This window comes from Musca domestica, unplaced genomic scaffold (assembly GCF_030504385.1).
Source record: "Musca domestica strain aabys unplaced genomic scaffold, Musca_domestica.polishedcontigs.V.1.1 9, whole genome shotgun sequence".
NCBI classification, from domain to species: Eukaryota; Metazoa; Arthropoda; class Insecta; order Diptera; family Muscidae; genus Musca; species Musca domestica.
The window spans coordinates 5,612,128-5,638,333 of record NW_026712435.1 but is presented as its reverse complement, the minus strand read 5'-3'; the positions used below and the strand labels follow the sequence as shown (position 1 = coordinate 5,638,333).

General features: G+C 35.7%; 1 protein-coding gene across 3 annotated transcripts in view; it reads left to right on the top strand.

The window, feature by feature from the left end:
• Positions 1–350: 350 nt before the first annotated feature.
• The window catches only part of LOC101894934 (nucleosome-remodeling factor subunit NURF301), a 37,666-nt gene continuing 11,810 nt past the window's right edge, over positions 351–26,206 (top strand). Inside the window, exons 1-10 of one of the 3 annotated variants that reach the window (XM_005188476.4) lie at positions 351–1,028; positions 1,122–5,042; positions 5,101–5,484; positions 5,543–5,929; positions 6,145–6,281; positions 6,340–7,302; positions 7,370–7,616; positions 8,828–8,946; positions 10,696–10,745; positions 10,954–11,088. In XM_005188476.4, coding sequence (XP_005188533.1) covers positions 767–1,028; positions 1,122–5,042; positions 5,101–5,484; positions 5,543–5,929; positions 6,145–6,281; positions 6,340–7,302; positions 7,370–7,616; positions 8,828–8,946; positions 10,696–10,722 — 6,447 coding nt within the window. In that variant the 5' untranslated portion in view covers positions 351–766 and the 3' untranslated portion in view covers positions 10,723–10,745; positions 10,954–11,088. Of the gene's footprint in view, positions 1,029–1,121; positions 5,043–5,100; positions 5,485–5,542; positions 5,930–6,144; positions 6,282–6,339; positions 7,303–7,369; positions 7,617–8,827; positions 8,947–10,695; positions 10,746–10,953; positions 11,177–11,582; positions 11,843–26,206 lie in introns of those variants that run through there. The other 2 variants (XM_005188474.4, XM_005188475.4) reach the window with 2 other exon arrangements.

Below are 26,206 nucleotides of genomic sequence, written 5' to 3'. Positions count from 1 at the left end.
ACGGGCCATAAAGTACTATAACTTTTTAAGAACATCCAATATAATCAATGGAAATATATATGTAAATGTAACTAAAGGATATAACAAAACACATGCAAGTGTGTGATAGCAAGAATTATGAGCCATATGTAAAATCGCAATTTTAACAAACACGCAGATGTACACGTGGATAATAAAAGTGCAGCCGCTTAAAAACGGATATATTGTAAATGTATATTGTTTATTTAAAAAAAGTTGGCAACTCCATCCGACAGATTGTCCTCTCTTTCCCTTAGAAGATATTATACCCATCTCTTTCAATTTTGAAATCACGCCAACCTTCCCAATGCTGCCAACATTTAAAATACAATCTTCTTGTAGATGTACAATATTTTTCTCTTCTTAAACTAAATGAAAATAAAAGAGTTTTAGTGTTTAAAGTGTTAAAGTATTTTCAAAGGCATCTGTTAAAAAAATAATTTTAGACTGCCTACTCTACGATTTGGAAGGTTTTTTTTTCTGATTTTAGACACTTTGAAAAGCAAAAATTTGTGAATAATGACAAACATTTGTATTGAAGATAATTAAATAATACATTTGAACTCGAAGCATTCAAAACATCCTAGTGGTTGGTTGAACAAAACAAGTAAACAAATTTCAAAGGATATGTGGAATGTTGGTTTATCAGAATTCTCCCAAACGTTTCAATGAAACATATTAAGACCTTCAAATAAAATTTTTGGAAAAATCTTAATTCTGTTCTTGTGGGGTGTAGAAATACTAAAACATGAGTGGTCGTGGGAGTCGTAAAAGAGGAAGACCGCCAAAGACTCCAAATGAAAGAGCAGCTGGTAGCAAATTCAATTATCAGCTTCTCAAAAAGCCAAAATATTTGAGCAAGAATAGTGATTCTCAAAGCACGCCGTCGGTTTCGCGGGCATCGTCACCACAGGAAAGCGATGGGAGTCGAAATAACAAAAAAAATGCAAACAGGAGTCGTGGCCGTGGAAGAAAATCTAATGCAACTACTTCATATTCCAATAGAAAAAGTAGGTTGTTTAAATATTTTCAATTCGCCAATATTTTTGGTATTAGATTGATTAGCATTCACAAATCTACTTAATCTCTCCACCATATTTTAGGTTACGAATCCGAGTACCACTATGGTTCTGATTTTGGCGACTCAACAGACAAAAGCGATGACGAGGATATTCTCATGTCTCACTCTGAGGAAGAAAGCATAGATGGAGCAAATGAAAGTGAGTCAGAATTTTCAATATGCAGCTTTAATCAAAGTGGATTGGGAAGACCTCCACGACCTCCTAGTCCTGATCCAGTATGGTTACAAGATCGAGAATATGAACCATTAGTGCTGCCAGAATCGTCTCACGATTTGCCTATAGAAGGTGTTATGATAATGAAAGCTCTGGGAGTGTACGAAGTTCTGAGGAGATTTCGACATTTGGTGCGTCTGTCTCCTTTTCGGTTTGAAGATTTTTGCGCCGCACTTGTTTGTGATGAGCAGAGTGCTTTACTCACTGATGTACACATAATGTTGCTCAAAGCAATATTGCGGGAAGAAGATGCTCAAGGCACGCATTTCAGTCCCTTAGACCAGAAAGACACAGTTAATATTAGTTTATATTTAATTGACCCCATTACATGGCCGGAAGTTTTAAGAAGTTACGTTGAGAGCGATGGACTTTTTGACCGTGCTATATTTAGCATTTTATCAAGTGGTGAATACCCCTACACTGGTATCGAAGATCGAATTCGAGTCTTGCAGTTCTTAACCGATCAGTTTTTAACAACAAACGCAATACGTGATGTAATGTTGCAAGAAGGTCCCATTCATTACGATGACCATTGTCGCGTATGTCATCGTTTGGGTGACTTACTATGTTGTGAGACTTGCCCTGCAGTTTATCATTTGGAGTGTGTTGAACCGCCAATGTTGGATGTTCCTACCGAAGATTGGCAGTGTGGCATTTGCAAAGCGCACAAAGTGAGTGGCGTAGTGGATTGTGTGCTGTCTCATGAAAAGCAAGGTGTTTTAATTCGGCATAATGTACTAGGGTTAGATCGGCACGGTAGAAAGTTTTGGTTTATAGCAAGAAGAATTTTCGTGGAAGATCAAACGGGAGAGCAATTGTGGTACTACAGTACAGTTTCCAAGTTTGAAATACTTTTAGGCCTTCTGGATGGAGAGGATTTGGAAGCCCAACTCTATTCTCAACTAATAGAATTGAGAGATGAAATTATAAGGCAATTTAAAATTACGGAGATGCTTACAAATGAGTACAAAAGTAATAAAAAATCCTATATTGAAATGGAAAACAAGCTTCTAAATAAGGATTGTGATAACACTGAAAACGATGAAAGTAGCAATGATGTACCTAACGATACTTCAAAGCTTTTTGCAGAGAGCAAAGTTATCACAAGGCAAAAGTCAACACAAATAGCTAGCGGCAATCAGTATTTTAAGCTTGGAATGGAAAATTCTTTCAAAACATACGTTAATCAGTATACCTCGAATCCAATAGCATTGAATAAACCACAGCGAAATGAGGAAAGAGATAAGAGAAGGCATTTATCGCATAAATTTTCGCTTACAACCGCATCGGAATTTAAATGGATTGGTGTTACTATGGGAACCGTGGATAATATAATATCAACACTGCGCCAAACGCTGTTATCCTTCGAGCAAAACATAGCGTCTCCATTCTTAAACCCTAATTGGAGCTCTTTAAAAAAACTTTGGAGTTCTGCAGTAATGTCATGTCGAACGGCGTCTGATTTTGCACAAGTTCTCCTCTTATTTCAAGCTTCCATTAAGAATGTCGTTTTCGCCAATGTATGGCATGAACAATTGGGTCATACGGCGCTAATGCGTATAACAGCTGCTGAACGCGAAGACCGTAAGAAAATTGAAAAGCGCGAAAAAAGAGAAAGGGATGACGAGGAAGAACGTTACCGTATGGCTTTTAACTACATAAAGTATACGCTGGGCCTAAAACATCAAGTGTGGAAGCAGAAGGGAGAAGAGTATCGTGTACATGGCCAGTGGGGATGGATGTGGCTATCATCAAGTCGCCGTTGTGGCCGATTGCGTCGTTTGAGGATTCGTGATCAAGCCATGCTACCGTACAAGATAAAAGTCCACTACTCAAACGGGGATGAAGTGAATGAAATTGTGACGGTTGATCCGCGTACGTACAAATTTATGTTGCAATGTGAACATAATTCTAAGCAAGGACATGACTACTACTACATGGAAAGTTATAAAAATGTGAAGGTACATTCGATTGATAACTCACAGATTGGTATAATAGATGTGTCAAAAGCCCTTTCGACTCCTGGGAGACTTTTGTTCCCAAAGGTGGGTAGGAAGTCTTATTTAGATGACTTGCTGTCTCGACGCATACAGCTTAAAGAAGCCGAGGAATTAACTTCTCTAAAAGTTGAGGACAGTGCTGTTTGTGATTCAAAATCATTAATTGCTAATATCACCGGAATTTCTGCATCAAGCGTTTGTCAAACACAATCTACGGCTCTCGAGAAAAGACTACTTCGTTTGGTGGAGTCACAAAAAAGTGGAATTTCTCAGAATAATACATCAGTCAATTTGGACCTTGTCAATTCCTTGGCCAAAAAAATTCAAAGTGTGAGACTTCAGTTTAGTCAGCTTAATCGATTTGCAAAGCAGTACCGTTGCTACACTAAAGAGTGTAACACAAATTCTAACGCTGTTTCTCAGATAACGCAAAATACTTGCTACTCCCCACTTTGTCTACAAAAAGCTCGAGCAAAAAAGGAGCTCTTGCTCCTACTTCGTAAAGCTCATGCCGCGGGAAAAGGTTCTAAAGAAACTGTTGCAGCAATACTAGGAGCTGTAAAGAAACCATCCATTCTTGAGCAAAAATTAACTGAAGGGAAAAAGGATTTATCGTCTTCTTTAGATGAATATGATGATCAAAAAGCGCTTGACGATACACCAATGGATTTAATAAGCGATTGGGAGCAGGCTCGTAGTTCAGCAATCCCCTACGATGACAAAAGTTTGTTCGAATGTTTTATTAATATGGATGATACAATGACTGACAAAATAAAATCCGAAATTGATAATGTAGATAACAGTTCTACTGTTTTTGGGGGCGATGAGAAGATTGATTTCATAGACAACATGGATGTTTGTAGTAATGTAGAGATAGAGAGCTCCGAAACTACAAATGACGGATCATCGACAACAGTAGCAAATATTGGCTCCATGGATGAATGTGTTGATTACCAACAAGCAAAAAAGTGTAAAAAAGGTACTAAAGCAAGAAATAAAGCGTACATTGGTACCAAAGACGTACTTGACCAGACATTGGTTATGGATGTTACACAAAAGAAACAAAATCGTAGATTTCCTATTCTCCCGCGTATTACAAAGCGAGAAGAGATTAAGTTTGAAAAAGAGTTCTATCCCAATGGAAAAGAACGTATTTATGGGGCAACTTCTACAAGAGGTAAGGTGTACTTGCACCGTGACATCACAAAACTTAAAATCAATGTAGATCAAAGCGATGGAAAAGATGCAGTTTCGGCAAGGCAAACAAACAATTCAGCATATTCTAAATTTCCCCTCATATCGAGTTTCTTAACTCATAAACATAAAAAAAGTTTATTCGTTTTACCGCGCTACGAACTATTGCGCATATCCCGGGTTGGAGGGAAAGTTCCTGCTAATGGTTTTCATCATCTGGCAAAAAATAATCAACTGGTGTGGCCATATCCTTGCTCCAGACCACTTTTTAAAACATGTTGGTCGTTTAGAACGTCAAATGTAACTACACTTTCAGCTGTAGCTCTACAGCTTAGAATATTATGGTCATGTTTACGGTGGGATGATATGATTGCAAAACCCCCATCAGCAGATGGCAAACACCAAATGAATACGGAAACAGAGATAGTAACATTAGAACTTCTTAGACTAAGAAATTTTGGTAGATATGGTGAAAGAACACAGTACCTAAGACGAAAGATTGTTATACCATTGGAAATGCCGAAAACTATTAGAGGTAAAGTCTTTGTAGTTAATTGTGTGGATACAGCTATATTTTAAAGTTTATTTTACAGAAGTTACCTCTATACGGTCCGGCTTACGAAAAAGGAAACGAGCGGAGTCACCTCAGCCGACGGAACCCCAAGTCTCGGAGGAATGGGTAGAGGAAGACAAGTTGGAATTATGGGAGATAAAATTCATTGGCGAAAAAATGGAAAAGGCAAAATTGATGGCAACGACTCGATCTATAACTCAACAAAGACAAAATGACTTGTCTTCGGGTAATGGTGGACCTTTAAGCGCAAACGGGGGTCTCAACAAGAGCCTTGTTGTAAATAAAACTACAAATGAAGAAATAAAGGAAAAAAGCGATCAGCAGCTGAAAGTCCAAAGAATTTCAATTAATTCACAAAAAAGGATACCACAGGAACCCGTATCAAGGCCATCCACTGCACAAGGTAAATAATTTTTTATATTTTTTTTATTGACGTGATTGATATGCCCTATATACTTTAGCTAAAGGTCAAATAATTGGAAGCAGGCGCGTAATTGTAAAAAATCCTGATGGTACAACAAGAATAATACAACAAGCCGTCTCCTCGCCTGTATCTAGGACGAATAGCGCTGTTAATACAAATGTAGCTTCTACATCAACGGCTACCTCAACTACTAATTATGTTCAAAGTACATCCACAACCAATCAAACATCTAACAGTTCTCTTAATGTTACGCCTTCATCACAGCCAAGTCCGCAGCAACATAAAGTTCAGATTATACGAGGTCCTGATGGCAAAGTTAGTGTACGAGGTCTTAGTCCCGGTCAACAATTAATTCAAATGCCTGACGGGAAACTACATGTTCTTACCACAACAAATTCATCTGCTGGTACATCTACCGGCCAAAGTAAGTCACCGTTTGTCAACATTAACAGAATAATTATTTTTTTTATTTATTTATGTTCAATTAACACAGTTACCTAGCCCATAGGGCTATGGACGGTTTCTAAAACGTCTATGCATGACTACTCTAAAATTATTTATAATATTCTTAATCTTAAAGATCTAAAGATCATAATTAAAATTATATTTGAATTTGTTATTTTATTATTATCTTTTTAGCTACGTTAACAAAGAAATTACCAGTAAAGGCATCAGCAGTAGCTCAAGCAAGTAGTAGTCCGTCAATGATGAAGCAAGTAACCGTAAAACAAATATCGAAAAATAATCAAGGTACCGGAATTCATACTGTACAGAAGGTGGGGCTTTTTTTTGTTATGTTTTATGTATTTGTATAAAACTACATCAATTTTACAGGTTATATCAACACCTATAAGAACCACTACAAGTAAATGTACTAATCCAACGTTAAATCAAAATAATTCAACGTCCCCGATAGTTCAGGAGTCTAATATATTGCAATCTACTGGAGCAAACACAAGCAAAGTAATAAACAGCAACAGTCAGGGAATGCAACAAATGATAGTACAACCCGGCCAGAAATTGCTGTTAGGTCAAAATGCTCAGGGTCAGAAAGTTATAATTCAACCCTCACAGCAGCAAACTACCGCCGCTCCCCTATCGAATATATCACAGACTGTTCAAACACAAGGAACAAGTAACCCGGTTGTAAATTCAAACACTAGTGGCGGATGTCAGCTAAACTTAGAAACGCATACATCGCAAAAAGTCATACAACAAATAGTAAATACAAGCAATGTTCAGCAACAAATTGTTGTAGGCGGCCAAAGAATTATACTCAGTCCAGGACAAACAATTGTAACTCAACGATCCGTACCGGCCCAAAATGCTGCCGTTCAAGTAATACAGCCTTCAACTCAGAAAAACATAGCACATCCACCTGGCAATGTTGTACAAAACTCGGAAGGTACCGCCAAAATTGTTAAGCAATTGGTGGTTCAGCATCACGGACCGCAGGCGTCTAATTCCGTTGAAAATCGTAACTCTCTAAAAACGTCCCAACATACAATAAGCACAAACTCTACTAATACAACAACTTCGAGTATAGCAAACAATCAGCAACAAATTATTGTACAGAACTCGGCCTTAGCGCAACAATTAGCGCAAGGAAAATTACAGGTCGCAACAATAAATGGACAACAAGTAATAATAAAACCATTGGGAAATAATAAAGCTCAAATTGTAGCCCATATAAAAACACAAAGCGATGGAAACTCACACATTGTGACGAACACACCAATGGATAACCAAATTTCTCCAACAAAGACTACACCACCACCAACGCAACAAATCCATGAAGTAAGTAAATTACAGATATTTATATAATTATTTCAAAATTGTTCACATATTTCATTCCAATATTTAGGAAACTCAACAACCTTTACCCCAAATTATATCTCAACAACAAAACCAAACTTCGAACCATTCATTGTCCATAGAAGAAAGTCTTTTGCAGGGGCAGCCTCCTGGTACTGTCATTAAATGCGTGACTGCTCAAGTGATACAAACCGATCAAGGACCTCGAATAGTATTGCAAGGTCTTGTTGGCAATGACTTCACGCAACAACAACTGGCTTTAGTACAACAACAAGTTAAACAACAATTATTAAAAGGTAAAATTATTATTTCTTGAGTCCGGCAGTTATAAGATATAATAAATACTATAATATTCTCAATATTTTTGTCTTATAAAATCAAAGGCAACCAATGGTTTGAAGGTTTAATAAAATAATTCAAACCTCTAAAAATTTCGATAACGTGTAAAAAATATGTTTATGAAAATATGAATAAATTTTTCATCTAATTTGGTTGGAAATTGTGACAGAAACTTTAAAAATACCGAAAAGCAGAAGGTGCCGTTATATGGCAGCTTGATCAATTAGTGGACCTGTAGCGAATATTTTTGTAGGGAGAGAACAGACCTACCAACAACCCCAAATGTAAAGTTTCATCTAATTTGGTTGGGAATTGTTTATTTTTATAGCCCATTGTAGAATTTTACGCAGATCAAGAATATATATACTTTTTGGGGTCTCCGACGAAAATTTCGAGGTGTTGCAAACGAAATTACACATTTAATATACCCTCCATTGTATAGTGAGGATATAAAAAAAATATTGCAACAAGAATATAGGTATTGTTTTATATATATTTATATAGATTTTATTTAATTCTACTAGTAATTTGTATAGCAACTGGTTTGCTGTCGCGAAAGATAATAATTTTTATTAGTTTAAAAATTCGGTTCGAAAATATTAATATACTTAAAAGAGTTTAATTCACGTATTCCTTATTATTATTTTTTTTGTTTTCTTTAGAGACAACTTGTGCCATCAGTATATTAATATATATCTTCTGTGACTTTTTTATTAAAAAAATTAAGTGTCCTTTTTTAAGTTTTCAAAATTTCTTGATTCAAATATGTTTGTTACTATCTACAGTAATAAACAATTTTTGAAATTGCAATAAAAGTTGAATTTCTCACAGAACAAAAGAAAAACAATGAAAAATGTAAATTACGCCACTACAATTTCAAAAATTTCATTCATAATTGTTTTTTGCTTCTGTTGTAAAACTTGGGTCACATTGGCAAACTTTGTTCTTTTGACAACTAACACATGAAATCAGTTGGCTTTTGCGATCCCAGTATTATGACTTTTTTTTTAAAAAAGTCGAAATAAAAACTATGTTTGTGTTTAAAATTATAACTTTTACTTAATAAAACAAATAAAAAAATACATGAAATGGATATAGTGCTAATAAACTCAATATAATCTATAACGAATATTTTTGTTAATTTAAGACTATTAATATTGTTTTGCAGCGCAAGAATCTAGCGGCAAACAAGGAGTCCTTGGGCCAACGAAAATATATTTAGCAGTGCAGCCCTCTAACGCTAGTGGTCAACCTCCACCGCTAACGCCAGTTCATCAAACACAACAAGTGAGTAGTTGTTAAATATATAAATAGGGAGATGTAAACAATCGATGCGATTTATCAAAAAAGCCAGACATTTCAGTGTGACTATTGCAAAACGTGTGTTCGCCATCTTGTCGATTTTTGACAAAGATTCAAGAAAGCATTGCACTTTTCAATTAAATATCACAAGGACAACTTTAATGTGCTTACATTAAAAACCAATTGTCTAGATTGGTTTTAATTCCTACCATATGTTCGTTACCCTACTAGTGTACAATATAAATCTCTATAAAAACAAAACTTTTCACAAAAAAAGAAAAAAATCGTGTCGATTCAGTTCACATTGCATGACAAAATAAGTCTTTATCGCCAATAAGAAATGCAAAATCGCAATTTCTTAACATTCAGATTAAAAATACTTGAAGACTAAGAATTTACTGCTTATAAATATCAGATTTTCATTTTAGTAATGCGTCAAACATTAAAGGTATTAAAAGCTAAAGAAAGAATCACTCAAAATAAATTTTGCATTTCAAATGACGATAGCATCTTAATATACTATTCAGTATTGAAATTCATATTTATAAGGAACAGGAAAGTCACCAAACTATTTTTATATTATATATTATAGATTTTAAAAGTTCTAACTTTTCGAATGTATATACATTAAATTGTTAATTAATATTATTTTATTCCTATTTAAGAAATTTCTAATTTAAGTGAAACTGTTCCAAATTTTTTATTTTTAATGTTTTTCTCTGTTAACGTATATATTAAATTTGAGGCTTACGATTGTTTTAGTTTTTTTAATACTCTATTTTTACAAAATGCACATTGACTCGCTGTTGGAATCAAAGTTATTGTACTTGATTACATTCCGTTTGAGGACGGGCGTGTTACCAAACAATATAATGTTGTTTAACGTCTAAACAGTGAACCAACTGATTTTTTATTATTAATAGCTTTTGTATAAGTTTAATAAGCATTAGTTTATTTACAAATTGCACTAGTTTTGTGTCCTATATTTTAGTTCAGTGATTTATTTCGTGTCGTCTTTAATTTAAGAAATTCCGAGAAAATATGTAATGTAATATAAAGCGCTTTTTGCAAATAAACTTATTGATGACTTAACAATACCTGAATTGTTTTTTTTACAACATCGCATGTTATTCTGTTGTTCTTTAGTTTTCGGGATCGAAAAATATGTAAATTATTCCAATATTTGATTTTGTTGAACATTTGGTGCACTTTCAGTAAACCATTATTTAAATTTATTAAATGTATATTACCATTTCTTTTTTTGAACTGTTCTAATTTGACATAAACAAACATGAAGTACATAAATGTATACCTTTCCGCATTAGTTGGATGATTATTTGCAATTGGCCTTTGTGTTCACAAAAAGCGCTCGCTAAATGTAAAGTTTAAAAGATTCTGATTTGGAAATGCAATTTGTAGGCACAAAATGAAAATTTGTAATTTCTAATGCATCTATGTATGTAAACTAAACAAAATTTGTATATAAAATGTGGCCATCCAAGAAATCTTTAAAGAATTTTGAAGAGATTAACTGTCATAATTGGATAGCATATAATATATAAATCATTAAAAATCTTTTGACAACACAAAGGCTTGTTCATGTTTAATCATCTCATCTAAACGAAAGAAGTTTAAAAAAAAATAACTAAGAACTTTAAATTTTCACACAAGCGTCAAATATATAACATCATAACATTTAACTTATTGCTGATCTCTTCGAAACATTTTTTAAAGGTTTCCTGGAATAAGTACTACAACTGATCCCATTTTAACACTTTAATAAGGTATGTCTGTATGATGGCATATTTACATGGAAACATTATAAATCATCATAGTCCTTTATTCTCAAGCTGAGAAATCGTAAATATCTTAACGTTTTTGAAATTTATAATGTTTCCTAAAGTAGAACTCAAACAACATTCTTACATTTGATATATAAGCACAATGGGTTTTTGGCTCAAACTAAACATGAATTTGTTCTACTTTTCGTAGACGACCTACATAACAAAAACAAAAGCACCAATCGAAAAATGCAATAATGCTTCACAACAAAAAGTTTCCAGTAGCAACAATATCAACTATAATAGCCGTTTAAGTAAAGAAGCTATCAATTCTGGAATAATAAATACTTCGGTATCAACTACAGAAACATCCGATATTAAGCTTGATGTGACATCTCAATATATAGATTTCTCTTCAGATATTCTGAGTCGAAGTAAGTTCAATTATTTTTAATTTATTTTGAGTGTTGGTTCGTTGACCTTACTTGTTTTTTTTTAAAGTAAGATTTGTTGAGCTTGATGTCATTGTTAATTTTATATTTTATTGATAACAATAAAATAATCCCAATGCTTCGCAATTATCAAATTTCATTTTCAGGGGTAATAATAGTCAGAATTACCTAACAGCTAATGCAGTTTTACACCACTGTCTGCTTATGTTATTACAACAACAACACCAGATAATTGTAGTAAAACTACATTAGCTGTTAGGTAATTTCGACTACTATGTAAACATAAAACACCTGAAGATGCGATTTGATAATTGCAAAATATTGAAAAGCTCAACAAATCGTGTTATTTTTGATTTAGCTAAAATGCAATTAAATTCTTTTTTCTCAGGTGATAATTTTATACGAAATACAGATAACATTACTTTGGACCTTAAAAGTCTAAATACATCTGTCTCAAGTTCTTCTCAAACCAACGATTCTAGCAATCGAAAACTAAAGAAAAGTAATGAAAATGATGGCCTGCGCGGTACTCCTCCCATCAAAAAAAATAAAAAAGAGAATAATATGGAACCAGCTTTAATTCCCAAATTGGAAGGCGAATACAATTGTAACGCAACAAAAAATGATCTAAATAGAACAAATTTATTGGTAAGTTTCATTATTAAAAATAACATAAAAGAAAATATCTATCAAGCATGTTGCGGGAAGGAATTTCGACAGTGGTATTAAATTCTTATTTAAAACTACTTTTGATTTTGCAAGTGAAATTATGGTTTTATGGGAACTTGCATCTTTAAAACAATCGTAAAATACTTGCAATTTGTTTTAATAACAAATACACAATTAAATTTACATTTTTAATCTTTAATTTAAAATAATTCCCAAATTTTGTTTCTTAGTTGAAGAAGCCAATTACAAAGACCTAGAAGTATAAGCAATTAAGCCCAAAATTTTGTTTACAGAAAATTTTATTCGCAAACTTGGTTTTTACACCGAAGACAAAAATGTAAAGATTGGATGCGTATAGTCATTTAATTTGTCTATCAGGTAATATATGACAGACGTCATGACCAAATCACCCGGACAAATTGCAAATACATTAAATGGTCACTTCTGAAAATTACAGTGATGCTGATAGCCAAAAAATGTAGCCCATCAATGAGCTACGCCAATAAATAGCAACACATTACAAAAAGATTTAGCCGAGAGAGCTAATGCAGTGAGCACTGAAGCTAAAATGAAATTAGCCTTAGCATCAAAATAGCTCAGCACCAAAAAAGCAACATGACTGTTGCTGCTTAGCTCGGTTTTTAGCCAACAGAAAAATAATCACTTGTGAGTTCAGTGTTGCTTTTAAAAATTTTATCCTATGAATTTATTTCAGTTTTGTGAGATATTATTCAACATATTTAGAAAAAATATTGGTAAGTAACAATTCAAAAATAAACTTAGATTAGCTGACGAGCTCGAAAACACATGTACGTGTTTTATTAATTTGTACATTGACAACACACAATCGTAAAAATATGTTTTCGACTGCTCATTCGGCTAAAACGAAAATAGCTGCAGCCGAAATCCGAGCTATTTCTTATTTTGTGTGCTGAAAATTTAGCTTTATTTTCGCTTAGGACTAAACAAAAATAGCTCGCTTATTAAAAACGAGCTAACTAGCTATGCACTGAGCTAAATAGCTGATCATGTGCTATATTAGCCGTGGCTGTCAATATTAAATAGCAGTCGCTACCTATTCTTACGATTACGCTATGAATTCTTATTGAAAAAAAAAAAAATAATGTGCTGACACATCTCCTTAATTAAAAATACACTTTGATTTCTAATTTTGATTATTGAGGAATACTGTACATTTTTGCTCTGTTTCAAAATTGCAAAAACTAGTAAATTCTTGCAGGTTCTGGAACATAACATTTGTCAAACGTATACCTCCGGTATAAATTAAAAAGAAATCTACTTCAATTCAGTTAAAGAAAAAGTTACAAAATATATCAATGAATTTTGGGGTTATTCTACAGGGTTGAATCTAATATATATTTTTTTTATTCAAAACAATACACGCACATACACAAAATGTGTATATGTTTTGACAGAATAAGAGCACGAAAAGAAAAAAATCATTTTAAGGGGTAGCTTTGTTCTACCTTCAGTTATTTTGCCATGAGTATTATATACAGAACGCAATTATCGTCCGATTCTCACGAAATTTTGCTGGGGGTTGGGTAAGGGTCAGAATTAAAGCCTATTGTTTTTGTAGATGTACATTTTTGGGGGTTCAAATGGACCAACAAAAAAACATTTTCGTGATTTTCCTGTCGCTCTACAGTTTACAATTGAAAACCAATTGACACGAAATTTTGCATAAGAAGAGAGTTAGGGACAGGAAACACGACGGAGTATGTAATATTCGACAAATGCCCCTGGTCAAAAAGCTAAGGGTAACATCTGGGCAAGGCTCTATGACATCATTTCAAAACGAAGTCATTGCTTGTTATATTATGTCTTTGTCTCTGCTGTGAGCAGGCCTTCACAGGAATTTATTTATAAGTTACAACTAAAATTGTTATTAAAATACAATACACTGGAGTAGGACAAGAGGTCCGAAGCATCTATTTAATTTATTCGCCGTATTTTTTACTATTGTGTTGATTATTTGCGCCTCAATTACGGAATCAATCGAAGCTCCCGGCATTGTGTGAAAATTAATAGAATATTTTTCTCAATTTCCTCTTCTACACTGTTTTTTGGATCATATGGTTCATTTTGATTCCTTTCATTCCTCTAATGTTGGAATATTTAGACTGAATAATACGATTTTTGTAATTTACCAGATCGCGTTGTATGATATATATTTTTTTTCAATATTAATCATCCTAATCATCTGTATAAAGTTTAAAAGATTGGGTTGGAACGACAGAGCTCATCGCGTTTTTTTATCCCACGGCAGTGGTTTCTACGATATCGGATTGATCCGAAACGACAACATCACAGTTTCGGCAAGCGGCTGCCAACCCAGTATGTATTTGTTCGTGTTTGTCTATTTTTCTGCATTGGGAGCAGCATATCCCGGAAATCTTGCTCGGAATTTATTGGTCCGTGCCGAGATTGAGGATAACCCCGGACCTTGGTTCTGCTCGGTTTATCAAAACGTCATCCACCATAACCGCCTGATACCAGAGGATTTTATTGCCTAGAGGATTATGACCAGAGGGCCAGAGCAGATTGACTGCTCCACATTCTGCACTGTAAACAAGGATGCCCTCACCCGAATAAGAGGAGAGTATCACAGTTCGCCAGACTTAACCATAGTGTCACCCTTTCTGTAAAATGACGTGACTTGGGAACCCGTCAGTTTTATTGGCTGAGACCATCTCCCGATAATCTTCTCCATCAGCAGGTCGCCTGATTTCGTAACCTCTGAACGCCGCACTTTCCTTAACCATGGGAAAGCTCACTGGTCAGACTTCAGAGAATTAAGCAACCTTCCTTTCAGAGAACTGCCCAAACTTTCTGCTGTTCGGGTAGCAAAAGGGATTTCCCGAGACATCATCAGATCTGCAGACGCAAGCAACTCAGCCACTTTTAACGACGTAACGGTGAATATATATAATAATATTTAGACCCATCCAATCTATCAAGCTGAAAACAGTAAAGCAAGGCAGAGACGAAAAAAGTAAGAAGTATCTGTTGTGGCAACCCAAATTAATAATATGGCATCTCATATTGCTGCATCCAATACGGCATCTCTCATATAATAGGACGCGGTGCAACCGCCAATTCAGTCTTGCTCTGTCAGTCACTCGAGTCTAGGTTAGGTTAGGTTAAAGGACGCGCGATTCCATCTGGCAACCGCTCCACTCGGAGACCTATAGGTCCATTGTGTTCATCCTAGAAAAGAGTTTTGAGAGATAGAGGAAAAAAGGGTTTTTGATAGAGAAAATGAAGATAAGGGATAGTGTAGTAGAGTGAGAATCTACGGCTGAAGAGTTTGCCGTGTCGTCTTAAGCCATTTGAGTCTTCTGGCTAGTTGAAGTATTACTACTGGGTCAGTGTTAGAAAAAGATGACAAGTCATGTGACACTAATTCTCCCATTAGCCTATGCCTCACATTAATAAGTGCTGGCCAGTGGCAGAGTAAGTGTTCGATTGTCTCGATTACTTCTTCATCTTGACAGATCCTACAGTAGTCAATGCCGTCGCTATCCCATTTCGATGTCATAGCCCTAACCTTACAGTGACCTGTGATGATGCCCACCACGAGTTTTAAGTCAGGTTTTGACAATGACATCAGCGACCTTGTTCTCTTCTCCGAGAGCGTGGGCCAGATTCGTTTGGGGATGTTACAACCAATTTCATCCAGCCATTTTTGTTGGATCTTCTCAGAGTAGTGTTTGTGAATAACCTGCAGGAAATGGCACAGTGGTGGTTTAACCGAGTTGTCTACTTGAATTGTAGTTGATTCGGATCCTAATCTGGCCAGTTCGTCTGCAGTCTCGTTACCTGGGATGTTAAAGTGTCCAGGAACCCAACAGAGCTTGATGGATAACCCAGTGTTTTCCAAGGCTTCCCTGCAGTTCAAAACAGCCCTAGACTTGATTGTAAAGGAACTCAAGGCCTTCAGTGCCGCTTGACTATCGACATATATAGTCACCGGACTACTGACTTCAATGTTCCTCGTGACCAGCAGGTCAATGGCCTTTTTGACTGCAATGATTTCCGCCTGAAAAACGCTACAGTTGTTTCCAAGCTTGTAGGATTCACGAACGTTAAACGTATCACAGAAGACACCAGCTCCCGTTCCACACTCCATCTTTGAACCGTCAGTATAGACAGCTATGCCGCGGAAAGGTGGGTTGTTTTGAGCCCAGGTGTCTCTGTCAGGTATGTGTATGTCAGGTGGGTGGAAGCTTAGTCGTGGTGAAATATAGTCACTTGCAAAGTTTGTCTCTCCCACATTCCTTACACACCTTAGAATCGCAGAATGTCCAAAGGGTTGACTGCGCCATTCACCTAGTTCTCTGAGTCGAAGAGCACTCCTGGATGCCTGTTCCTCCACATATAAATTCAGTGGGCCTAGACCCAGTAGAGTATCCAATGCTGATTGAGGTGTGCTCCTGAAGGCACCCGTTATTAATAAGGATGCGGCTCGTTGAACTTTGTTAATATGTCGTAGATAATTTAACTTCTTCAGAGAATGCCACCATACTAGAGCTCCATAGGTTAGAATGGGGCGAACGATTGACTCATACATCCATTTGATGATGTGCGGTTTGAGGCCCCAGCTTTTGCCTATAGAATTCTTGTAGGAATAGAGTGCAATTAAGCCTCTCTTAGCTCGTTCCTCGGTGTTCCTCTTCCAACTTAGTCGGTGATCAAGGATAATGCCAAGGTATTTGGCTTCTAGCGAAAGGTTTAATCTGACTCCATCTAGTTTCGGTGGTGTAAATGTAGGGTATTTACGTCTCTTAGTGAAAAGGACGAGCTCTGTCTTTGATGGGTTCACGCCTAGTCCATTGCGACGCGCCCACCGTGATAGGGTGACTAGAGCTCCTTGCATTAGATCCGAGATTGTTTGCACGAATTTTTCCGATTAACAGGACGACGTCATCAGCGTATGCGACTACTTTCGTTCCTGTTACCTCTAGATCCATAATTATATTGTTGATGACCAAAAGCCAAAGTAATGGTGGTAGGACACCCCCTTGCGGAGTGCCCCTCGTGACCGATTTCCTGATGTATATTTCCCCAATGCTCGAGTTGATAATTCTGCTGCTAAGCATAGTATCAATCCAGTCGATGAGGAGTTGGGGTATTTTAAGTTTTGATAAGGAATCATGAATGGATTCTAGCGTGACATTGTTAAAGGCTCCCTCAATATCGAGGAAAGCAGCCAAGGTGAATAAGGAACCATTCATGTTCTCTATATACCCTACAACATCATGTTGCGCTGTTTCACAGACTTACCTTTCATATAGGCATGTTGAGCATTGCTGATGACGGTCTTGGGTACTAGAGATCTGATCTCTATGTCTATCAGCCTTTCCAAAGTCTTCAGTAGAAAGGATGAGAGACTTATTGGTCTATAGTCCTTGGGAAGTGAGTGACTCGGTTTCCCCGCTTTGGGGATATAAGTAACTGTGACTTCTCTCCAAGCTTCAGGAATGTAGGATAGACACAGACAAGCTTTGAAAATCTCCCCCAGTATTGGGGATAATGACGCTGAGACACGCTGTATCATAGCGGGAATAATACCGTCTGGTCCTGGAGATTTAAAAGGCTTGAATGTATCTATCGCCCATTTGATTTTGGGTATGCTTACTATTCTGTTAGTCAAGTTTTGTTCACTAGTCGTATGATCACGATGCACTTGATCGGTTTGCCGATTGCTTGCAGCGTCGATACAGCCTGGGAAGTGTGTGTTGGCTAGCAGGTTAAGAGTCTCTAGTCCAGAGTCAGTCCATGTGCCGTCAGTTCGTTTTATACTTCCTATGGATTTAGGATCCTTCGAAAGGACTTTACGAAATCTGGAGGCGTCGTTGACACTTTCAATAGACTCCGTGAAACATACCCAAGATGTGCGCTTGGCCTTCTTGATCTCACTGTTGTACTTGTTAAAGGATGCCTTATAGGCATCCCAGTCAGTACGTAGTTTGGTCTTGTTGGCCCTATTATACAGTCGTCTACTATCCCTCCTTAAGTTGGCTAAATGCTTTGACCACCAAACTGGTTGACATTTCTTCCCTGGGTAGGTTAGCGGACAGACTTTTTCATAGCAATCAATCAAAGCACTCGTTATCGCATTTACGGAGTTGTCTATGTCGGGGGTTGAGGTTAAGACCATGTTGTCGCAACAGTGAAGCCTGGGTATAGCCAGCTTCGTAAATTTGTCCCAATGTGCCTTTCTTGGATTCCTATGTGGTTTTTGAGGAGTACCATCTACTAAGACTTTGAAAACTATCTTCCGGTGATCTGAAAACGAGCACTCAGGAGAGACTTTCCAATCTTGTATTAGGGATTCATCCTTGTTAGTTAGGGTGAGGTCAATGACCTCTGCCCTGTCTTTGATCTGAAATGTTGCGTCATTGCCCCTATTACAAATTTTGAGATTATATTTTAAGATAAAATCAAAAATCGACTCACCTCTGACGTTGGTATCGTTGCTACCCCATTGGAAGTGGTGTGCGTTGGCATCACAACCTATTATTAGATGCCCTTTGTCAGCCAGATCTTCGAGCATGTCCTCTACTTCATGTCCAGGTGGGTCAGGTCGCTCGTACGGTAGATATAGAGATATGAAAAAGTGAACCCTTCCGGATTTAGACTCCAATCTCGCTACCGTAACGTCTCCTCCACTGTTGTTGCTAAGGAAGATAAGATTTAAACTCTTTTTTGCAACAATACACGTCCTTACCTTATCACCATTGGAGACCGCATAAGAGACGTACTGCCCACTCCCTAGTCCAGTTACCCTATTATTGTATATATAGGGTTCCTGAACCAGAGCTATGTCTACTTCAGCTTTCGAGAGGGATAGGAGGAGTTCTGCAGCAGCTGCTTTGCAGTGATGCAGATTAATCTGCATGATGCTAAGTAGCTGCTGTTTTCTTCCACCTAATGCAACGGCGTTAGACGGAAGCGGATCCATCCAGCGCCGAAATGCAGTTTTCCCCCACGAGCTTGAATGTATTCCTGGCCATCCGTATCCATAGATACCTTGATGACCAGGCCCCCTCCCTCAGTGTTTGAACTGACAAGACGCCAGTTGTCCGTCTTGAGGTTGGGGTTTTGCTTGCCCAGTATTGTCAGGATGCGTGCCGGATCCACGGATGGTGGTGGCACCCAATCTGTCAATACTTTACGGCAGGGGATGTCCTTCAAGGATACAGCCGCCAGATCGCATCCCTGCCAGAGATCGCGAAAGCCAGATACTGCGGTGACCAGGTAATCCTTAGATTCCTGGTTTTCGCAGCACATTACTTTCACGCCTTTGTAAAGGGTTGCACTGCCGAACTGCATACTTCGTGGGTCACCCTCTCCCGTGAAGACAAGCTCTCTCAGACGATCTTCGAATAGCAACCATCGACTGTTGTTGATTTTACCTTCCGGTTCAGCCTTGTCGATGATTGCTACCCGAAGATTATCCGGGTAGATAGTTTGCGAGTACTTCCTTGAGTCTAACTCACTACATTGTAATTACTTCATTCTTATAAATTAGTAGCTGTGAACGCTCATCATCCAACAAATCATTGTACCTTTAGTATAAACAAATATTGTCTTTTATTCAAACAAAAAAGTCGTGACGAGGAAAGTGAAAATTGATTATTAATCGCACAAACAACAAATAGTGGTAATTGATCAATAGATAATTGCACACGCGACAATCCGCAAATGTCTCAAGACACAATTATACAATTGTTAACAGAGCAACAAAAAGCTATGTCGCAGCAGCTAGAGCATATGGCTAATCTCCTTCAAGCACAGCGAGCATCAAGTTCGCCACATTCACCACAAACATCAAATTCATCCAAAGTAGTATTAATGGAATCACTAGCACAATCAATGACGCATTTCTGCACGAGCCAGAGAGCGATCTGATATTTCAAACGTGGTACAACGGGTTTGTGCATGTTTTCGAAAAAGAAGCAAGCTACCTCGAAGTACATGACAAAGTACCCTTGTTAGGAAGAATAATGTAAAACCAAGTACACGAAAGATTTCTAACTACCAGCAAAACCTGAAGACATGACTCTAAAGGATACGGTAGAGAAACTCTTCTATAAAACGAAAACCCAAATCTCGCTACGCTAGCAGGGTAAACGAGCTATTTAAAGTGAAAGAATTAAAAATCGACCAATTTAAATGTCTCATTTTCGTGTTAGAACTCAAGTCAGCAAAAGATAACGACATAAGACAACACTACAAGAACCTAGATCAACTAGTAGACGAAAATACTGGTAAGAATTTCATCGTCTGAGAGAACCAAAATTAATTCAAAAAATCCAACAATCCAAAAGGAAATCATTCAACACTATGACAGTTTTCAAAACACGCAACATTAATTTCCGCGACTTAAGGAAATACACAACTGTCCTAATTAACAAAAATCCGGAAAAATTTCAAATTGATACTGATGCAGTATCAATCATGTCATATCAATTATATCCATCAACACATGGAAAGTTATAGGTAGGCTAGAAGCTTACAAAACTGATGACAACTCTAGCGACGCAAACTCAATATACGTAAAAACAAAAAACTTAATATCCTGGAAATTGATTGGATTCATTCATTCAATTTATGGCAGAAACCAATATCATCATGGTGTCATCTAATAACCTTCGTTGATGAAATGAACTGAAAACGAAGTATGAATCTGTTTTAATAACAATACCACAGGTCTGTGCCAAACAAAAATCAACATACAATTACTGCCAAACACTAAACAAATATTTGTTCTCAAACGACCAGTTCCTATCGCAGCAAGAACTGAAAATGAAACTGAACTTCTCAGATTGAAAATGCTGGAAAAATTGCACCGGTAAATTCATCAGGTATAAAATCAGCTCCGGGAGCATTTCATGGATGAGCTATTTGCAGGCATAGAAGGAGTAAAAGCATATATAGATGCCATTATGTTATCAAGTGCAACTACTTCGGAATATAAATCCAATTTAAACAAACGTTTACAAAGAATTCAAGAACACGGATTCAAGCTCAAATTCAAAAACAAATCAACTATTTGGAACAGATTATAAGCAAAGATGGAATCAAACCAGATCCAATCAAAATAGCAGCCGTTCAACTCTTAAAACACCAGATAACGGAAGTAAGATCATTGTTAGGCTCTATTAATAATTACGGAAAATTTGTAAACAACATGATCTGCTAAAAAGAACGGCAAGTTCGAGTGGGCGTCATTAAATGACTTCAAGAACGCCTTGACATCAGATCTGCTTTTAACGCCTTACAATCCAAACTTGCCTATACATGTAGCTGCAGATGCATCATCTCACGGAATTGGCCCGGTTATTTATCATATGTTTCCAGACAACACCATGTTTCCAGATCACTTACACATGGGAAAAATAATTACAGCTAAATAAAAAAGAAGGCCTAGTCCTTATATTCGTCGTCCAAAAGTCTAACAAAATGTTATTCGGACGCAAATTCATTCTACACACCGATCACAAACCCTTACTAGCAATATTTGGTTCAAATAAATGAATTCCAATTTACACAGCGAATCGTTTACAACCATGGGCTCTTAATTTCTCGCTTACAACTTCGAAATCAAATACACGAACACAAAGGACTTTGGTCACGCTGATGTGTTATCAAGAGTAGTCAACAATCACGAAAAACCACCAGATGACTTTATAGTGGCTTCAATATCATTCGACAACTGACAACTTTGTCAGTTCTCCCGATATAATTTAAAATGATAGTCGATGCAACAACAAAAGACACGGATTTACAAATGGTCATTAAATACATTTAAACAGAGTGGCCAGAAACCAGCAAAAATGTTAACCCATCAATTATTCAATTTTTCTACTCAAGGAAAATCTCTCAAAGTTCGATGGTAGCATTATTTTAATAGTCGTGTAGTAATTACTGAATCATATTACAACAACTTCATAAAGGACACTTATCAGCGGAACGTAGCAAAATCATTGCCAGAAGTTATGTTTATTGGCCAAGCTTCGATAAACAAATTGGGTCAACTCACATTAACAATATAGTAGCACGCAGTGCAACCGCCAATTCAGTCTTTTTCTGAGAGTCACTTGAGTTTAACTTACTTTTTCATTCATATAAATTAGCTGCTGTGCACGCTCATCATCTAATAAATTTTTGTACCTTTAGTATTAACAAACATTGTCTTTCTGTGATCTGTGATCTTTCTGTGGATATTTGTGGTCAAGATATTATTGACTATATTATGGATAAATATATAGAGTAGTTTGATTTTTAAACTACTTCATTTAAATATTGATTTTATTGGCTTCCATTCTTTTAATTCTTCCAACACAAAAATGCCGATAAAAAATATATCTCAAAATATAGTGGCGCAATATAACAAATTTTATAAATTGAAAACTAATAAAAAAGGTATTTTTGAAGTCTTTAAACTAATTTGTGTGACACAATTAGTATAAAATCATAGATAAGTATATTTCTTACGAGCATACTTGTTAGTGATTTGGTGTAGTGTGTTTTATGCATTGTTGAATGTGGGTTTACCTCAACCGGTCGCATGCTCAGTGTGCTGTAATTGAGGTAAAAGTTGCTGATGCCCTCAATTTAGATTTTAATGGATTAATGCGTTGTATTAAAAGCCTTAATATTAGTGAGCGTTTTAAAACTTTTCGAAAGAAATATCTGCGGAAATTCGGGAAATTAATAGGGATATTTGGAATATTTAACTCCGAATGTGCCGTTTTAATGCAATTTTCGAAAAATTTCCTAATTTAGATGAATTAGTTTCCTCACCAGTCGCATCTGGTCCGAAGCGTAAAAGGACTGCTAAGAAGTGTTCAAGTAATGTTGTCAGATTGCATATTATTTCCTCAGCCGATACGGTAATTACGAATGAATTCTGGCCTGCTAGGGCATTTGTAAAATAATTTGTAGAAAAATTAGAAGATTTAGCTCATATACCTCACTTAACTGGTCCTGCTTCAAAAAAAAAAAAAAATAAATAATGATTTATCAATTTGCTATCAGCATGTAAGGGGTATAAAGTCTTAATTATCTCACTTATACACTGACAGTTTTGCCTTTGATTACAACATTTGATATTTGAATACCCAAATTTTATGTCCAAAATATCAATTATATCGCAAATATCGTATAAATAAACAAGGTGGGGAAGTTCTTTTTGCTGTCGATGCAACATATCCCTCCAATATAGTTGAAATAAATGATTTTAATGATATTGAATTTATCAGCCCAATTGTCGATTTGGGCAAATCTACATTTCGTGTCTCATGCTCTAATATACCACTATCGTCAGATGCTACTTTATATTATCGCCATATCTCATCAATAATAGTTCAGAAAATGGATGTTATTGATTATATTTTGCTCCTTGGTGATTTCAACTTTCCATCTATTATATGACTCTCATTGCCAGATTCAGAATCGATGACTCCTTAACCCCATCTGGGAATTCTAACCATTTTTCATTTGATTTTGTGGATCGCTTTTGCGATTTAGAGCTTCATCAAATAAACAGTGTAGAAAATAGTTATGGAAATTTTTTTGATTTGGCATTTGTTAATATCACACAGTACTTTGAAATTTTAAGAATCCCTGCTATCTCAATACCCGAATATAATTATCATCCAACAGTGTGTATATTAATGTCACTGAGTATAATAACCAGCAACCAGCAAAACAAGTTTTTAATTATAAAAGAACTAATTTTCTTAGTCTAAGAAAATTCACTAATTCCTTCTATAGACTAGACTTCTTTGTGTAGTTGTAATAACGTTAATAAACTCGAATCCGTAGTAAAAAAAATTTATAGTATTTTAAACAAATTTTTCGAAGAATGTACTCCTTAAATCGAAAAAATAAGTTCAAAAAAACTTCCTTGGATTACGCCCAATTGTTAACTATTAAAAATTCTACGAACAAACTTTTTCGAAAATATAAAAAATATTAAAAGTTGATAATAATAAATATGTTTCCGATACTAAAATCGCTGAATGTTTTGCTAAATTTTTCGCGTCTGTCTATTCTTATGACAACATCCCGCAAAAATTTTCCTATCCATATAAATTATCAGAAATTCCTGAAGCAACTATACCATATTTTCAGTTCCAATAATTTTCAAAAGTCTACGTCATTTAAAAGCTGTTCGGGTTTCTGTTCAAATGCCTTATTATCAGTCCTTTAACACTCATGTACAATTATTCACTTAAATTTTGTCATTTCCCTTCTGATTGGAAAAAATCCTATTTGGTGCCTTTACATAATTCTGACAGCTTAGTAGATGTTTCCAATTATAGAGGAATTGCAAAGTTGGGAGCCGTTCCGAAGTTGTTTGAAAAATTATGCAATTTCCCATAAAGTCTTATCTATCCTAAGTCCATTTCAACATGGTTTCCGAAGTGGGCTCTCAACCATTATTAATTTTATTCCATTCTCATCAGAGGTAAGTAAAGGGTTTCTTCACAACAAGCAAACTGACACAATTTATATCGATTTCAGCAAAGCTTTTGATAAAGCCTGCTAGGGCATTTATTAAAGAATTTGTGAAGAGATCCGATAATTTAGCTCATTTGCCTCTTACACCAGATTCGGTGCCAAAAAAAACTAAATGACTCATTTTCTATTTGCTATCAGAATGAAAGGGGGCTTAATACATAACCAGTTTATATACTGATAGTATTGGTTTCAATTATAATGTATTGGTTTTCTCCGAGACTTGGTTAAAAATATCTATATTAAATAGTGAAATTTTATGTTCAAAATATGAAATATTTAGAAAAGATCGTGTTTGTAAAAAAGGTGGTGGCGTCCTTATTGCAGTTGATACCAAATATACCACTAATTTAATTGATCTTAATGATTTTCTTGATATAGAATTTGTTGGTGTTTCCATTGAATTTGGCAAATCTAAATTGTTTGTAACTTGCTCTCATATTCCCCCTTCATCTTCACTTGACATTTATAATCAGCATTTATCAGCAATAAATTTAATCACGGAAAAAATGAAAGATTCCGATCGCATTCTGATCCTTGGTGATTTTAATATGCCTTCCTTTAGGTGGCTTCCAAAGCCAGATTCTGAAGCTTTGATTCCTTTGCCATCCGAAATGAACAGTACCCAGTATACATTTGATGTTATAAATAGTTTGTGTGACTTAAATCTTTTTCAAATAAATAGTGTGAAAAATTCCCACGGCAAAATTCTTGATTTGGCGTTTGTAAATATAACACAGCATTTTGATATATTCAGAATTCCTCCAATATGCACTCCTGAAGATATATATCATCCAACTTTATATATCTTCATGACTCACAGTTATGTAATTGAAGAAAGTCAGTCCGACTCATTTAAAACTGTCCTTAATTACAAAACAACTAATTTTCGAAAGCTTAATACCCTCATTTCCTCCGTAAGTTGGGCTTCTGTGTGCCAGTATAACAGCCATAAAGATTTAGAATATGTAATTAATAAATTTTATGATATTTTAAATAGATTTGAACTGGAATGTGTTCCAACCACTAGAGTTAAAAATTCAAATAAATATCCATGGATAACCCCTGAGTTATCAAGTTTAAAAAATTCTAAAAATAAGCTTTTTCGTAAATATAAAAAATCAGGCTTAACAATAGACTACACTAATGACTCTGTTGCTAGATCTAAATATACTTTAGAGTCTCGTAGATTGTATAGTCTTTACCTAGACAAGATTAAAAACAATTTTAAATCCAATCCTAAATCTTTTTATGATTTTGTTAATCTAAAACGAAAAGTTTCCTCAGTATTGAAATATAACAATAAAGAATTTGTCCCAGGCACAGATATTGCTGTATGTTTCGCAGATTTTTTTTGCCACAACCTATTCCACTACATCTTGCCAAATTAAAGATTCGTATCCTTATAAGTTATCACAGGCTGATCAAATTTGTATGCCTTTTCTACAACGTCAGGATGTGTCCAATAGTCTGCGTAGTTTAAAATCGATTAAATGTCCAGGACCGGATGGCATACCTAATATAATTCTTAAATATTGTTCAGAAACATTAGCACTTCCGTTAACTATATTGTTTAATTATTCACTGAAATTTGGTCACTTTCTGGAAAAAATCTTATATTTTACCTTTACATAAGTCTGGTAGTCTTACTAATGTGTCAAATTATAGAGGAATTGCAAAATTAAGTGCCATTCAAAAATTGTTCGAAAAATTAATTACTGCAGTAATTTCACAGAAAATTCAATCTATATTAAGTCCATATCAGCATGGTTTTCGTAGTGGTCTTTC